Source organism: Equus przewalskii, chromosome 15, assembly GCF_037783145.1.
Source record: "Equus przewalskii isolate Varuska chromosome 15, EquPr2, whole genome shotgun sequence".
Lineage (NCBI taxonomy): Eukaryota > Metazoa > Chordata > Mammalia > Perissodactyla > Equidae > Equus > Equus przewalskii.
In genome coordinates this window covers 73,186,370-73,204,874 of record NC_091845.1, presented here as the reverse complement: position 1 = coordinate 73,204,874, position 18,505 = coordinate 73,186,370, and the positions used below count along the sequence as shown (strand labels likewise).

The window sequence follows — 18,505 nt, the reverse complement described above, 5'->3', positions numbered from 1 at the left end:
CCAGATGTTCACAAATATAGAAATAAGGCAAATTTGCTAATATTCTCAGACTTATTTTCTATATTTTACCATTATCGGCCTTTAGAGTATTTACTTTTTTAAATAGCACTATGCTGAGTATTATCAAAGATATTTTGAAAACCACAAAATTACATAAATTATAATAAAATGTCCCAAGGGAATTTTACAGGCCATTTTTGCTATAAGAGAGAGTTCAGAGTGTAGGAAGACCATCACAAGTTGGTTGCTCAACTTCACTATTACTAATTTTTAATTGATGATTAAAAGGAGCTCTTTCTCCTCCACTTCATTTGAAGGAACATCCAATTAGTACATAGTGAATTTTTGTTTTTAATATTTATCTTCCCTAACAATTAAAATCCTTTTCCTTTTCTCCACATTAATAAATCCCAAGCTTGTTTCTTTTTGAGTCTAATCCTCATGTGAAATTGGGGACCTTCACATCTAAGCCTCATCTCAGGCTTATCCAATTAAATTTTACTACAGTGTGAGAGAATATAGAATTATACAATGAGCCCTCATGCATGCATAAACACACTGCTAAATCCAACAAGACAAACTTTTTAGTAGGAATAAATTTAAAGTCCTGCATTTTTATTCCCCATACTACCACACCAGTTTTTTTTCTCCCCCTACATTCCCAACAGAATATTCTACTGATTTTAAATAGCAATAACTAGTTTTAACAGAAGTTTTATATCATCACAGATTCTGAGAAAAATACCTATTTCATGTGGCTTACCAAAAGATAAACAACCATCATTTTAAAATAAATCATTAAAGTGTGTGTGTTTGTAGAAATCCTGTGTCCAGATAAAGGGAATAGCAGATTTCTCTTGTACATTGTTGGTAAAATCATACAAGGAGTACTGTTTTCAGTAGAATAATTTTGTAAACCTCTCTACAATCTCCAATTACTTTATTTAGAAAAGAATGTAAATATTAAATAATACCTTCTAAACTTTCCTTTTTGTCACTCCCACTCTAATCTCCTTGTACTTTTTTCTCTGAGGACTGTAGTCATATGCTTTTTCTCATTTTAGTCATCTGGTTGAAACTGCTCATTCTATGGGCCGTGGCCTCTGCCTTCAGATTCATCCTGTACCTTTTCAAATGAGCTGATAAAATTCCTGTGTTTTTTTTTTTTTAAGATTACATTTTCATTATCAATTGCATTTTTCTTCCAGTTTCATTGAGATATAATTCACATATAACATTGTATTAGTTTGAGGTGTACAATTTTATGATTTGATATGCCTTCTGTCTTGATTTTAGAATTTTAGAGGTTATAACCTAGTCTACCGTCCTAAAGAAGACAAACTTATTTTTATAATACTGCCAATTTATATATGTTTTATTTTATTGTGGTCAGTTGAAGATTAGTTCTGTCATTGAGGGTGACACAGAATAGGTCTGATTTAGATAGAGCTAAGGTAATTCCTGTGTTCTGAGCTAAATATTTTAATCTCTTTTTGTATTTATGCTCATGACATTAGATTGCCTTTCTCTGTCTTTTCCAGTTTGTCAGTATTGCTCTATACTGTTTTTGCTTTTAGCTTATGTGTACAATTATTCATCTACTTTCTTGCATACAGTTGATTCCTCATATCACAATCTCTGTAGTGCTTGGGTGGGATCTGTTTTCGGTTAGTCCACCTCATGTCCCCTTCTTTGTGTTGACTCATCTTATATCTGTTTCTCTTAAGTTGAGCAAAAACCGTTTTAGCTCTGTATATGTCAAGCAAATGATGTCTCTTGCTTATGACCAGAAGTAGAAATTTGAACATTTTTGCCCACTGCATCTCAATATCAGAGTTGCCAAAGAAAACACAACACAGTCAAGCACTAGATGGAACAATGCTTTACTCACAGAGAGAAGGGACAGAGCAAGATCAGCTTCAGTAGTAGATGTGGGTCCCCCATGACCAGAAGGTCCCTCCCAGCAGTCAACAGAGGCAGTTGCCCTACATGCACCCTTCTGATGCCACAGAACTAATGACTCTGTACCCTCCCCTCAGGGAACAGATTTTGTAGTGGAGTTGGCCAGGTGATGACGCACATGCTTAAGCAGAACAAAAGAACACACATTAAGTCTGAAATAGAAAAGATATTCCCACACAAAGCAATAAATTCAGCATAGGCTGTGAGGGCACTTATCTCTTGATATGGAGGTGTTCCAAGCCCAAGGCCCATTCTTATGCACCCAAGTTGGGGGTCAAAAGAGTGCCTTTCTGGGCCAGCCCCAGTGATCTAGTAGTTAACTTTGGAGTGCTCCACTTCAGCAGCCGGGGTTCAGTTCCCAAGCACAGACCTACACCACTCATCTGTTGGTGGCCATGCTGTGGTGGCAGCTCACATTTGAAAAACAAAATAGAGGAAGATTGGCAGCGAATGTTGGTTCAGGGCGAATCTTCCTCAGCAAAAAGAGGAAGATTGACAACTGATATTAGCTCAGGGCAAATCTTCCTCAGCAGAAAAATAGAAAAAAGAAAAAAAAAGGCTACCTTTACTAACAGTCTGCCCTCAAACCCTTCTCAGCCAATGAAGTGGCAGATAAAACATTTAAAATCCTGTAGGACCATCACCCACCCCAAACTTGGAGGTGGAACTGGGTCCAGCAGGGTTCCTGAACAACCTCTGTGTATGTGTATTGCTCATAGAGCCTCCTTGTTGTTTGGAGACAACACTTTACCAAGGTCATTGGAAGAGGCAGACCCAGGAGGACAATCAGGCCTCCCTGGAGGATGGTCTTCAACCAGGAACCCCAAGTATCTGGATTAAGCCAACTAAAGAGGTCAAAAAGTGAACCTGGGAGGACTGTGAATGTAAGCTGATAACCATCCCACCTAAGCATGGATATTCACCAGCTCAGTTTTTAAATTCCCTAAATTGTTGATACATACACAGCAAGAAATGCTGGCAGTAACACAAACGCCACCCTTTCTGCCAGCAGATAATCAAGGGCTATTTGGTTATCTATTACCACCTTGACTAGTGAATTTAGTGAGTCTTGTTGCTTTTGGATGGCTTGGGCAGTAGCATTAGCTATTTCTGCCATGGTTAGAGACAGATTGTATACCATTTTTTTCTAGGGCCTATATACCTATGCCTGGTATTAGAATTTGGACCGCAGAATGAAACCAGTAGTTAGTTTTTCTCCCAGGAGGATACTCTGAGCCATTCTGTGATATGTTAGCAAAGTGGGTCCTTTCCAGCCCTCTGTGTGGTTGCTGACATGAACAGTGAGCCCTAGAACTCTGAGGCAACAAAATTCTTCCCCTGGAGGCAGATGTTCTGTGGCACGTTGGGGTCTACAGAGAAATATGTAAGCCAGAGGGTTGCAGGTGACACTTGTCAGGGTTTTGTTCTCACAATGCTGACTAGTTCAGTTATATTTAGTGTCAGCCTGCTTTGCCGTGTGGTTGCAGAGAGAGAAAAGTTATATGTGGGATGTCAAAATCTGAAATGTCAATATAGATCAGTAGTAACCATTCTTATATGGGGGTCTTTTTCTGTCACATTGTAGGTAATATTAAAGCAGGAGACTCCAGAGCATGCCTGCATCTGGACCTATATGGAAGGAGTCACTTGGTGATTTGATCCATTGATAGCTTGAGGAAAGTCTGAGTAGTTGTGTATCAGCCAGACCATTACAATGGGAGTGTGGGACAAGAGGAACTTCATTCTGGGATGACAAATCCAGCATTGTTTGTTTGCCTCCTCTTACTATGGCTGTACTGATTTTTATCAGGGTGGTATTGTACCAGGCACAGCAGAAGATTTTGTAGGAATGAGAAGAGGAAGGATTAATGTTCCTAACCCTGTCCCACTCCATGAACCTCCTGAGGCGAGAGAGGCTCTGGTCTCCTACTTGGGGTGCTGGCTGCCCAGGTATTGCAACCCAGACTGCCTGTCCCCATGCTGATGCTGCTACCTTTGTGGGCACCCAGTGCCCTTGTTGCTTGACCTAGACATTTTGGCCTTAGTTAGCCAGTCCAGGAAAGCAGGTCACATCCTGCACGAACTCAGCATATCTAATAATGTCACCCACCTGATTGGAAAGATCAGATGTTCCTTGGTACTCCTTGATTTCATCTCCCACCCTTGTGGTATCCCATAGGAGGGAGGTTCCCAGGGGAAGCATCACATCCAGAGTAGAGTCAGGGGGCCCTGTCCAGGGTTCTGTGGCAGCCGGAACCATAAACCACCCCAGAGATGTGCACTCCAAGGGGCAAAAAGAAAAAGAATGATTGGTATCCTGAGATTGGGATTTTGCAGGCACAGCCTAAACACATGACTGCCTAGTCCACTCCCATTCAAGCTTGATATTTCTGAACATGCACTGCAATGCTCTTTCCCTTGCACTGGAGTGCAGTGTTTAGTAGCTAATACAGCCCTAGTCAGATGGTGGTTCCAGTCTACTAGCAGACTGTCTTGGTGTCCTTTCTTTAGTTGTTGTGTAAGTTAGCCATTCATTTGTTTGATGGCTCCATTGGCATGCAGGCGATAGAGTGCAGAGAAAGTTCATCATATTTCATGAGAGCATTCCCATTGTTGTCTTCTCTGGGCAGTGAATGATGTTCCTTGGTCAGAGTGAAGTCCCGTGGGGTATCCAAAAATATGACATAAGTTTTGTTCAAGGGCCACTATGGTAGTTTCAGCATCCACATGCCAGACTAGCATAGCAATATCATAGCCTGAGTAGGTGTTAAGGGCAGTGAGGCATCATTTGTGCCACGTCAGGAGTCTGCCAGACTCAAGCAGGTCCCACTTCCTTAGTTAATGTGTCTCAATTCTCCTCTCTGGATGATTTGAGTACGTTGATAAGAATCACAAGAGTTCCATTTATGTTTTTATTTTAAAAGGTCCTTTGCTGTTAGTATCCATATGAGTGATCTATTTTTTCTCCCCAGGCAGCAAGCTCCTGCAATAGTTCTTTTCCCCATACAGAGGTTCCCTTAATGGTCTAGTCTTTTTGTTTCCATTCTCCTGATCAGATGGCTAGGTCATTGGCAACAGCCCATGAGTTAGTGAATATGTATCAAGGCATAGTGGTAAGAGTTGCCGGTGTGGCCATCACCACATCTTGGAGCTTAGCCCATTGGTTGGAAGACTACATCTAGTCTCCGTCAAAAGATGGCCATGCATTGTCTGGATGACATCTGCAACCCAGCAGACCCCATCTGCCTTTAGTTTCACAGAGATGTCAGTAAATTGTGAAATACTGTCAGCAGGCACATCTTTGAATCTTAGGCCCCAAGTTGCCCCAGGAGGGGCTAAAGCATCCCCTAATGGTTGTTTGGGCCTTATTTGGGAAGCTGGCTATTTCCTTATGGAGTCTACTGGTCCCTTGGGATTCTGGCCAGGCCTGATCTTGGATGCACCATTTCCATTTTATGATTGAGCTTTTTGAACCTTTCCAGTTTTTTTGGTAAGCTTTGTTATTACCCAAGTGAGAATGAGCAGTTGAGGTGGCACCATCACATGTGGCACTCCAGCCATAAGATGCTCCATCTCCACCAGTGCCCGATAGCAAGCAAGGAAATGTCATTCATAAGGGATGTCCTTGGCGGCAGCTTCTGGAAGTTTGTGGGTCTAGAATCCAAGAAGCCAATGCACACCAGTGGTAGTTTCCTTTTGCCACGGACTCTAATCACTGTGTGGGAGGGTTGGGGAAACCTGCAGTTCCATCAGGCTTGCAGGCTTCGAAGGTCCCAAAAGCTGTGCCTGGACCACAGCTCATTGAACAACTTGCAAGCCCTGCTGCTATTTAAAGGGCCCCACTTAAAATTGGCTGCTTTGCAGGTCTCCTTGATTAAAGGGACCAAGAGAGCACCCAGGTGGGACAGATGCTGTTTCCATTATGCAAAGAGGCCCACTAGCTGTTGGACCTCCTTTTTATTAGCGGTTGCTGCCAGGGCCTGTGGGTTTTATTTGATCGTCTCTAGAATACTTTTTGGCTTTTTGCCAAAGTAGCCCCTAGGAATTGCACCTGCTGTGCCAGGCTTGGACTTTATCTGGATTTATAGTCAAATTGGCACTAATCATTTTGTCAGTGACTTGTGTGCAGCACTGTAGCCATGTTTTTCCGTTGGCCCTGTTATTAGGATGTCATTAAGGTAATGGATGACTAAAATTTCTTGTGGACTTGGGCTTGTTAAGTATCAACCCCTTCCACAGTGGCATATTGCAGAGGAATTTAGATATCCCTGCAAAAGTACAGTAAAGTATATTCCAGGCTGTTCTATGTAAACACAAATTGGTCCTGATCCTCATTCTGCAAAGGGATTGAGTAAAAGGCATTAGCCAGCTCAGTAACTGTGTACTAGTTTCCCATATGGATTGCCACTGTCTCAGTGATGACGATAATATCAGGGACTGCTGGGGCCAAAGCTAGGGCTTCCACGTTTAACCTGTGGTAGTTGTCAACCCCCCAAGCTCTAGAGTCCTTCCTGACTGGCCAGACAGGGCTATTAAGTTGTGATAGGGTGGTTATCAGTACCTCTGCTTGTTTTGTCTTGAATTGACAAAATAATGTGTATCCGTCACCCCCCCTCCCCCCCCCCCGCCCCGGCATAGATTCAGTATATTTGTTGAACACTGTTTCATGGTTTGGGCAACTCTGGAGTTCACCAAGACTGCACCTGGCCCATTATGCTTCAGTTTATCCTTCTGCATACCCCTTGAGGTGATGATGGTGTTCTGCACTGCACTCAGCCAAAATGTTAATGCCTGTTATGTACTCCATGGTGGGAACCACGATCATCGGCACCTGAATGGTCCAAAGGATCCCATCCCTAAACACATGTGAACTTGTCCCTCATGGGTAACTACATCCTCCCAAAAACCATCCAAAGCCACTGTTTTAATCCTACCCCTTTGGGGACCTGAGAGTATTATCATATGGGCATCAGTATCTAGGAGCTCCATAAAAGTCTGAATCCCCCCCCCCCCACCCCCGCTGCTTTCCCTTCTATCCTGACAGGGACGTATGGCCTCTGGTCCCCAGTGGGGACCCAAAAACCTTCACCTCATCCCTAACTGTAGTAATTAACCCTATACATTTGAGTCTGCAATGCATTTCCATCAAACAGATACCCCAACCATGCTGCATGAGATACACCTGGCAGATATCCATGTCTGTCCTTCAGTTTTCCTGTTTCACTTTCAGAAAGGACTTCATTTCAACAGTTTTGTTTTTATCAGTGGTTTTGCATTGGATGAAAACAGGTCTTATTTGAGGCCTGCAAGCAACTGGATCAGGTGAATTTTCCTGCATGAAACCCTTCTACTTCTCTCAGACATCATTTGTAACCCCTGAGACACCATGGGAGTTGGGGGTGGCGTGGGAGCACAAAGGCATCCAAGAGGTAGAATATAGTTTCCCTGCTTTTTTTGGGACCCACTTCACGTTTCCACCCTCATCCATTGCACCAGTTCATCCCTGTAAATAAGGAGATTATCAATATCCTCTTTATTCCCCTGTGACCAGAGGGAGGCCAGCACCTCAGTCAGTCTCTCACCACCACCCATCCCTAGAGCTAGCACCACTCTCTCAATGGGGCTGACTAGTCCTTTTGTTTCCAGCATGCCATGGTCTATTCTGTTGGCTCCTCTGTATCTCTTGGTAAGGAAGTGTTCCAGGCCCAAGGCGCATTCTCATGAGGCCAAGTGGAGGTTAGAAGACTGCATACACAAAACTGCCTTTCCCAGCAGTACATAACAATGTCCCTCAAGACCACTCCTTCTCTTCGTACCAAATAAAATAAAGAAAAGAAAAAGGGATACAAGGAAACTTTTGGAGGTGATGGATATGTTTATTGCCTTGACTGTAATAGTATCATGCATGAACACATGTGTCCAAACTCATCAAATGTTTTTTTGTATATCAGTTATATCTCAATAAAACTGTTAAAAAAATTTATTCGTTCTCTTATTCCCTTGACCCCTGCTACATACAGACACATCTACTCCTTGACAGGACACCTGAATTTGGTTAATTTTAAGTCTTTCACATTATTCCCATTGAAGCATTTATATTATACGTATGCGTTTTAATAACAATCAGTATTTTCTCCTAGAAACATGAATTATTGTCCCTTAAAAAATACAACTCTTTATTAAATCAGGCCACTATGCTGCATAATACTGTTTATAGCTCTTAACATTTTTTTCCAAAAGTAATGTTGCAAAAATATTGATAGGTTAAAGAGTCTCTGACAAATATGCACAGCCCCCTCCCTTAACAAATTGTTTTATCTTTCTATGTTTCTTTTCTGTTTTCATGTATTTATATAGTTATTCATTCAAAAATTATTTATTGCAGTGATTATGTGTTAAGCACTGTGGTAAACAGTATTTAGATTTGAATAAGATTTTGTGTAATGGGAGAACAGTCAAGCATTTAGGTACGGTAATGGGAGTATCTTCAGAGTATAGTAGAGCAGTTATCAAAAAGGCAACTGGAGTCTTCCTCTAGCTAAGTTATTTTGCAGTTTTCTAAGTATTTTTATAGGTACGACTTTATTTAATTGTTAAGTTCCTGTAATGTAGGCAGGGCATGTTATAGGTGAAGAACAAAGACTTGAAAGGAGAAGTAGTTGATTAGGAGGCCACTCTGGGCAAAATGAAGCTAAAGCTTGATTAGTGTCTTTGCTCTACCAATAATTTGCTGTGTGAACTTGGATAGATAGAGTAATTTCATCTTTTTTGGCCTTATTTTCAAATCTCTAGTTGGAGAGAAGTAAGGAAACTACTTACATGCAATCTCTGGGATTGTGATTTTTACAATGGAACAGCTGTTCTTAGTCTTTTGCTCACCCATTGTTGATCTCTTGTAATTGTGTGATACTTGTTGGCTTTCCACTTGTCTTGCCTCCAGGAATACCATGTCCTGTGAGCCATCTCCATAGATCCCCTGGGCTGCCCTTCCACCTTGCTGCCCATTATAATTATTATGCCCCCCTTGCATCTCATAGGTAGGTGACGGTACCTTGTCTCTGCTATTCTGTTTGAGTATCTGCTACTGCCAATCCTAGCCTACAGAACGCAGTCACTCTGGAGCTTCTCAGTAATGCCTCTGCCCCTATCGCCAATCTTTTCCTGATTGCCGTGGTAAACAGTATTCTCTGGACCCTCCTGAGGAACATACTCAGCTGAGAGGTCTTCTCAGCTTATATAAGAGATCCTTTCTGGAATGCTTACACTTTCCTGTGTCTCTAATGTCTGCCACAATGATTCTGGCATCTGTTTCATTTAGTATGCACCATTGCTTTTTCCAAGAGCCATCCAGCAATGTGTTAGGCCATTTCCAGGGGCCCTCAACAAGGCCTTAAATCTTGAGTTAACAGAAAGTTCCCCATAGCCAAAAATTCTCCCATATTCTGTTTTATATTCCCACTCCCCTGTCCACTACTCTCAGCACCCACTCCCTAGCCTATCCTGGTTCTTTCTGGTTCAAATTGGCCCATCCTGCAGCACTTGTAACATGTAATCTGTCTCCTCCCTTAGCTGACCCAGTACTTCCCCATTTGGACCATGCTGAGATTTGACCTTGGTCTGGTGGCCACAGGGGAAGGTTGGTGTAGATCGTGAGGAGGGCTACTAGCATTGTCAAGGCACTGCTTCACTTGAGGCTTCCATATAGTCTTGGGGGTGGGGGGACAGATGGGACATGCTATCCTCTAACGAGGGGACATGAGCCTTATTTTCAGGCTCACGAGTTCGTGGGAAACTTGGAGTTCAAGGTTCTCAACTGCGTCCACCCAGATATTCTTTAGACTTGTACATTTTTCCTCTATGGTCCTGATTTTGACTTAGGAGACTTGCCTGGGATGCAGAGTCTCTTAAATTCTGCCACCCTTAAAATTGGGTCCTAGGCCTAGTCTTCAGTATGATCAGCTCTTTATCTACAAAAGATAAGGTTCTTTAAATGTTGCAAAAGAGGTAACACTTGCTTTAAACTGGTAATTAATTAGCCTGTCATTTTCTCTCTTTGGTATCTCAGTGACACTTAGTCACCCAGTTCCATAGTCCTTATAGTTACCATTCACCCTGCTCCTTCAAATGCTAGGCATTTTGTATAAGCTAAGTGTGTGTCCCCTTTTACCCACAGGTGAAATAGCAAATGGCTGCTATCCTATTTCAGAGACTATCAGTACTTCACCTACCACCAGTAATTGGGTCCTTCCTCATAGTAATCCATCCTTCAAATGATCCAACCCCAGAATCCCATCATTAAAGTCTTCTTTCTAGGACCATGCTTGGTACCAACTGTTTAGGTGACATTCCATAGAAGCCAAGCCTGAGTCAGATTTTTGTGCTAGTGATGCACTGAGGTTTGTACTCTGAAGAGAAGCCTATAAGAAAATGAGGAAAATAGGATAAAGCAGGAAATACACTAACAGAAACATGGTTTCAGGAGAAGTCTTCTTTTAGCACGCTCTCACAAGGAACTTTGAAGAATAATTTGCACCTCAGAGGTTGTCCTACCCTGAGGCAAGGAGGTTGGGCTGTTTTACCCTATATCATTCCATGCTGGCTGTGGGCCTCAGCCTGGAGGAAGGAAAGGATGTGCACAGGAGAGGCAAGGTAGAGCATGACCTCCCAGGACTCTCTATGCCAGGTGGTTCTTTTCAACCTTAGTCAATTCTCCAGAGACAGGTGGAGCTATGAGACATTAGCTGTCAACACAGGAGTAAGTGGGAAGATTAATTAGCCTTTTCTGTTAGGATACGGGACCTGGACCTGGCATCAACAGCATCTGCTAAGGTATCTCACGTGCTAAAGACTTTACCAAGAAACATCATCTTATTCAGTGGTGTGCTAGAGCTACCTTGAATCAGCTTGCAAGAGAGTGATTGTGCACATCCCTTTGCAAATACAAGTTCAGTAACATCAATTGGTAGCTTGAAATTGGCCATGGAGGAAGTATTTATTTTCCAGAAATCTGCAAATGCAACATTTCAGGGCCCCATCCCCCAGAGCTGGTTAAAACTTTTCCCAGCATACCTCTGTATTTAATCCTTATAACAACCTTCTGAAGTTGGTATCACTATTTTATAAATGAGAAAACTGAGTATCAGAGTGATTAATATACTTGCTATCTCTCATGTAGCTAATAAGCTATAGAATTGGAAATAAAATTTAGTTTTGTCTGATTCCAGAACTTGAGCTTCTACTGTTACAGCACATTGCTTCTTTTTCGACATAGAAACTTCAGTCTGCTTTGAATCTTTTGAGAGAGTTGGCTAAATTTCTAGATGATCCTGAATGTACTTTGATCACCAACATCATCTACTCCAAGTAATGACTTTATTAAAGATATTCCACAAGTAAATAGCAGCCCCAGCACACTTCACTCTATTATTTTGCCTTTGATTTAAACATTTGCTCGTTATCTGTTTTCCTAACTGCTCTTTTTGGAATGTTAAAGGCATCCAGTAAATATTTGTTAAATGAATAAACACTAACTTCAATATGAAATTAGGTTTTCCTGCAGGATTATTCAGTAACATGAAGGACATATTAGCATACCCTTCTCTATTTAAAATCATAGGTTAAAAATCCTCTCAAAGTGCCACAGTGTAACATGGGAAATACTCCATGTTGAATCAGAATTGATACATGTTTGAAAAAGTTGTAGCTTACTCTCAAGTAACTAAGGGGTTTTCACTGCGTTTTTAATCAAATATAAGTGCAACACAGACTACACAATTGCTCAGTTCCACCCTATGTTGAATTGCAGTATGAAGTAAATGGTTGAATGGTTAAACTGAAAATTACTTTAGTCTTCATATAGACTTGAAAATCTTTCCAACCTTTTTGACATGGAATTGATCACGTCTATTGTGTTTTTATTTGTATTTCTGCAGCAAGGAGAAGTCAGGCTGAAGTGTTTGAAAGCTCTACAGAGTTTATATACCAATAGAGAATTATTCCCCAAACTGGAGCTATTCACAAACCGATTCAAGGTAAGCATTAAGAATGCTTAGCTTATTTTATTTTTCACTTTAAAAATGCTAGTTATGGATAGTTTCACGAATGATATTAAGCCAAGTGTTTAGTTCATATTCTTTTACTGCATATTCTTTAAACCCATATTAAATATATGAATGGATCTCTGCTTTACAAAAGTTATTACCAACATGAGTTCTTTATTGCCTTTAACAGAAGGTTCTCCTGCTTAAAAGATTTTATTTATATACAGCTTGTGATTATATTAATTTTGCAAGTTAAGATTTCTTTGTCTCAGTGTTAGAGAATGCCAATTGATGAGAAAGATTTTAGATTATGAATATTTATATTAATATCTCCTTTGTGTAAGTAAAGCTATGATGATACGATTTCAAGGGTAAAGCTTTTCATTTAATCTATTGTTAGTCTTGGATTTACTCGCCAAAGAACATTACTTTAGCTTTCTCCCAACTTATTTTCTGCTCCTGGTTGGTTTGATTTGTAACTTTTTTTCAGGATCGCATTGTATCAATGACACTTGATAAGGAATATGATGTTGCTGTGGAAGCTATTCGATTGGTTACTCTGATACTTCAGTAAGTATAATATTTGTTAATATTTTAATTTAATCTGTTGATATTTTAATGTCTTTTTCTCAGCATTATTGATATACTTCACATGTATAACCCTAATAAATATTCTCATCACTTTAGGTTCTGCTTTTACATTTTAAGGTTAGGTTTGAAATAAAATGTTTTGTTTTTCTCTCTGTTCGTTTTTTATTTTGACTATTGTGTTTCCGCCAAATAAAAGTTCTTTTATGCAGTCCAGAAGAAATATCAGTTAAGAAACATACTTTTTGATTTAAGAAAAAGAGAGAGAGAAGGTTTCAAAGGGGATAGGTTTGTCAGATGGGCTTCCTTATAATTGTATAAAAGTAGGAGAAAGGAAATAAGGCATTTAAATTGTGTCAATATGATAGAGGTTTTTAAATAGTGATAGTAAGTTTTATCTGTAGAGCTTTGACTAAAAACTAGGAAGAATCTGTGTGAGAGAATGTAGATCTTAGCAAAGTCATTACAAATCCTCCCATCCCTACTTTGTGATGCCACATCCATCATGTACCAGATGTCATCTTTGCCAGGGTCTTTTATGGTTTTGATGTCTTTTTACCTCTTTTTGCTCTAGTACTTTACTCTTTCTTATTATGGCTTTATAATATAGTATATGTTACATGTTATACATATGGCCTTCTCTTATTGGGTGATTCCTTTTTCTTTACCTTTCTTTTTAAAATCCACTTAGCTCCTTGTGGATTTTTTTTCTTCTATATGAATTTTTAAAGTACATTTGTCTATTTCCTCAAAAACTTTGGCTGGGATTTTAAATATTGGAACTGCATTTAATTTTATGATAAAATTTAGGAGAGAATGGAATTCTTTACAGTTATATATTATTTATGCATGAAAATGATGCATTTCTTTATTAAAATCTCATTGGGTCTTTTATGTAAGGTTTAAATTTTTTCACAGAGGTGTTTACATTATTTATTAGGTTAATTCTTAATTACTTTATGGTTTTGTTGTCATGTGATTTGTATTTAGCATTTTTGTTGCTGAGGAAGAGAAACCTTTAATTTTTATGTTGGTCTTATATGTGCAACCTATTAGAACTCTTATGCATTCTGATGTTTTGTTGATTCTCTGGGTTTACTATGTAGCTTATATCGTCTGCAAACAATTTCAGTGTTGTCTCCTCTGTTCCTAACCTTAAAACTTTTGTTTCATTCTCTTGTCTAATTATGTTAACCAGTACTTTTAGCACTATAAAAGTATCAATGATGGCACATTGTTTTTGTTTTTGTCTTTAGAAGGCATCTAAAGTTCTCTGTTTCTGTGATTTCTGAAATAGGTGTTTTTTTCTTTGATGAGGAAGATTGGCCCTGAGCTGATATCTGTTGCCAATCTTCCTCTTTTTGCTTGAAGATTGTCCCTGATCTAATGTCTGTGCCAGTCTTCCTCTGTTTTTTATGTGGGACACTCTCACAGCATGGCTTGATGAGTGGTGTGTAGGTCCACACCCGGGAGCCAAACCTGGAAACCCTGGGCAGCCAAAGTGCAGTGTGCAAACTTATATGCCACTGGGCCAGCCCCTGAGATAGGTTTTTGATACGTGATAAAAAGTTCCTTTGTTCTGAGTTTTCTGGGATTTTCCTTTCATACATTGATGAGCCTGAATCAAATTGATAGATTTGTCTAATGTCAAACCACCCTTGCATTTCTAGAATAAATCCTATTTGAACATGATATATTTGGTTTTACTTTATTTTACTTAAATGCAATGTTATTTTTACTATCTTATTTAGGATTTTCACATGTGTGTTCATGTATAAATTTGACATTTTTTTCTTGTCTATTATCCAACGTTGAAATCAAAGTTATAGTCTCTTTATGAAATACCTTCGATAGTTTCTCACCTTTTTTCTTTTCTGAGACAAATATTCTGTGACAGAGATTAGTTCTTCCTTGAAATCTTGGGAGAATTCTCTTGTTAAAACCGTATCAATTTTGAATTTCTCTTGAGGAAAAGGTCTTTACTATTTCTGCTTCCTTCGTGGTTATCTATCTAAATTAGCTTTTGTTTCTTATTGTGCTAATTTCGGCTTTTTGTAAATTTTTTTAGTATAGCAATTTCATCACAGTTTTCGAATTTATTATTTTATAGTGCATATTTTTATTACTTCAAAATCTCAGCTGTTTCTTTTGTTAATTCCTATTTTTCATCTTCTATTTTATTTGTAAAAAAAATTGTTTTTCTTGATCAGTCATGCTAGAAGTTTGTCCTTATTATTTTCAGAGAACGAGCTTGTTTTGGTTCCTTTTTTTGATGCTTTTTAATAGTCATATTTAAAGTAATAAAAATACCTTTAAGTACTACTTATTTTACTGGTCTCCTGAAAATTTGGACATATAGTATTTTCATAAACAGTGATTCTTAAATATTTTTATTACGTTAATGATTTTCAGTTTAATCATGGGTTGTTCAATGGTATGTTTTTGTTCTCCCCAATTATATCAGGTTCTTTTAAACCATCCTTTCTATTTTATTGTATTATTTGAGAAGGTGTTCTGAGTGGTTGGGTCAATTTTCTCAATTTCCTAAGTATATGTAAAAACAAATGTAACTACGTTGTGTATATAGTTATGTGTTTAGATTCATTGTTTTGAGTTTATTTACTGTGTCATTCAAAATATCTATACCATTGCTTATTTTTTATCTACTTAAGAGGGATGTGTTAAAGTCTCGAAATACTGTTGTTGGTGTATATCTTTCCTTATAAGTTGTTGCTTGGTATACTTCAGAGTATATAGATTGATAGATGTATTCCTGATGTCTTCATGAACACTTCTGATAGTGTTCATTTTATCCTTACATACCATTCTTTCTTGTTGTTTATGAAGAGATTTTTCCTTTTCAAATCTATTTTAAAATATTAGGCCTCTAGTTACATTTTTCTTGTAAATTTCACAAGTTTATTAATATGTTTCCCTTGAACAAAAAAGTACCCTGACATTCTCCCCACCCACCTGTTTCATTGGAATCATCTAGAGTTTAAGATCTGTGTTGTTAAGTATATACTTTTTTTTCTTGGTTCCTTTTTTTATTTAGTTTCAGTGCTTGCTCATTTAGATAGCAGTAAACTTTCCTTTGATATTTCCCTTATTTCCAGGGAAGACTAATTATCTCATAGACTCCTCCAAGATTATTTTTTCCTGCTAGGAGAGTTTTCAAACTATCTGAGACCTTGTTTGGCAAAAATCCTATTTTCGTCATGAATTTAGAAGGTGGTTTGGCTGGTTTCAAATCTCTGTTCTTAAGGTTCTTTTCTGCATTTTGATTGGAGGAAATAAGAGCAGATCATGTCTTATTTAAGTGGTACAGTTATGGCCCTCCAGCTGTGTCAGATATCCTAATTCATTAGATACATTCATCCTCTCTGGATTTCTCAGAGCTCATCCCACTCTAGGTATTTGTGACTACACCTCCCAGAGTGGACAGTGCCTCCTCTGGCTATTTACTTTATGACGCAGCCCCTAGCTTTCAGGTTTCCTCTGTTGGAGTTGTTTGCCCTATGGGTAGTCTTGATGGGCAAAGTCCACTATTCAGGCTAGCTCCCTTTAAATATTCCATATTTGGCCTACAGGAAACAGACCATTTATGAACGAAGAAAGTATGGCTTACTCCCCTTATAGCCCTCTCTCAATCTACTACCATAGGTTGCTCTAGTCAGCTTTTCACATTAAGACTTTTTTAAGCCCTGCACCAAGAACCATTTCCTAAACCTCTTCATAATTGTAAGGAATGTTTATAAAGTTTTCATAGTGATTCTCTGAAACTTTGTGCTCCAGTTTGGCTTGGGGAGATGGTTTCAGAGTACCACAGTACTCTGACGTATTTGTTTTCTTTTTTTTTTTCTTTTTTGCTGAAGAAGGTTTGCCCTGAGCTAACATCTCTTGCCAGTCTTCCCCTATTTTGTGTGTGGTCTGCAGCCACAGCATGACCACTCACAGATGAGTGGTATAGGCCTGCACCTGGGAACTGAACCCAGGCTGCTGAAGTGGACTGTACTGAACTTAACCAATAGGTAATTGGGGCTGACCCTCTGAATCTTTCTTTTGAAAGAAACCCTTTCTACCCATTGTATTGCTCAATCTCCTAATTTCTGTTTACTTACTATTTTGGTGAGTAATGAGCTAAGGATCACAAAACTAGCTTTCCAGTTTCTTATAGCATTTGCATGAAATGATCTGGCCTTACTTTTCTTGGTTTGTGGGATCTCTACCAAAGCTTCCCGAAACAACAGATAAAGTCATATTTAACATTCTGTTACACTTCCTTTAAATCCTTTTTCTATCCATCTGGTAGTTCTCCTTTTGGTGTAGATTATTTACCTTTTACTTATGAGATGTCTTGTTAAATTTTTTTTCCTATAAGTTTAACTTTCTATTGAGGTTGTCAGCTAATTGAGCTAATGATATATAATTGGGTAAAGGGGTTAAAACTTAGGCGTTAGCCTTGTGCCCCTCCTCATAATTTTGGGGTATAAGTTGAGCATGAGCAGAGACATTTGTTCTTCAGGACAGAAAGCCTCTGTTTATTATAATTTGTAACTTTTCCCTGGCAGTCTTAAAAACTGTCTCCTTCATTTGTAATCTCATAACCCTCAGTATATGGAAGGGATATAGAGGGAGAGTTAGTTCATGAGCTAGCCAATTTGCCTATACCTATTGTTAATTTCCTGGTGCCTATTGGTTCCAGCACAACACTGTTGTTAACCACTCACACTACCGCTGGCTACTGTTTTTGCTTCACAGAATTAGAACAGACATTGTTGAGAGGGAAAAGAAGTAATAGTTTAAAAAAATGCTTCTAGCCTATCTTCCATCTTTGATATCCAGCTCTTTTTCATTCACTGTGTTTCTCCCTTATACTGTGATGCAACCGCCTTCTGCAGCTGCAAACGTCACTCTAATTTTATGTTTATTTGACAGTTCCCTCAACCTCCTCCTAGCTTCTGAGGCATCTCCAGGATTGAAATTCTAGGGATTGAGTATATACCCCTACATCTTGTCAAGAACCTGTACAGCACAAATCTATACTTCATTTAGTCATCATTAATCTATAATCATATCAGACATTTTTAAGCACGTTAATAGTCAGGAAATAGACTTCCCTTTTTTGGGAAAAAAAACTGCTTAAAGACACATTCCAACAAACTAAGAAAAGGCTCAAACTTTAATGCATGAATGGAAAGGTGGAAAAATTGTATTTAGTAAAGGAATAGTTGTGACTACTGAATCCATTTTATATAGAAAGAACACTAAATAGTATTGTAAATGTAGTGATAAAATATAACTTAAAATAGACAATTCTAGAAAGAAGTTACATAGCATAATAATAATTTAACTGTCTGAAACAGGGACTAATATATTCCCAGTGCCTATCAACCACAATCTTACGCACATTTAAAGAACTTGAACTAATTTGAGCTATTATCTCAAGGTATTAATAGTCATTGTCTATGGGTGTATGTGGGAAAGATTGTGGACATTTTATTTTCTTGTTTTATTTGTATTTGCAGAATTTTTTATAATGGTTAGATGCCTCATAATTAAAGAGAAATATTGCTTTCAAAGTAAGATTAAAAGGAGATGAAAATAAAGTCAATATGCCTTGAGCTTTTGTAATGAACTTTACAAAATATAAATAAAGGTAGAACTGAAAGTAAGTACTTGTTTTGGCTCAGATGTTACTTTCTGAATTTTTCAGTGGAAGTGAAGAAGCTCTTTCCAATGAAGACTGTGAAAATGTTTACCACTTGGTGTACTCAGCACATCGCCCTGTTGCTGTGGCAGCTGGAGAATTCCTTCACAAAAAGTGAGTGAATTATCTTTAAAACTAGGTTCCACTTTTGTGTTTTGTTTTGTTGTTTAAGCATTAGTAGAAGAGAGTAATAGTGACTGAAAGC

At 38.7% G+C, this 18,505-nt stretch overlaps 1 protein-coding gene across 6 annotated transcripts in view; it reads left to right on the top strand.

Annotated features, from left to right (window-relative positions):
- Positions 1–18,505, top strand: part of STAG1 (STAG1 cohesin complex component) — a 363,800-nt gene that overhangs the window by 239,698 nt on the left and 105,597 nt on the right. For all 6 annotated transcript variants that reach the window (XM_070576138.1, XM_070576137.1, XM_070576141.1 and 3 more), the window contains 3 exons: positions 11,895–11,993; positions 12,493–12,572; positions 18,307–18,414. In XM_070576138.1, coding sequence (XP_070432239.1) covers positions 11,895–11,993; positions 12,493–12,572; positions 18,307–18,414 — 287 coding nt within the window. The remainder of the gene's footprint in view (positions 1–11,894; positions 11,994–12,492; positions 12,573–18,306; positions 18,415–18,505) is intronic.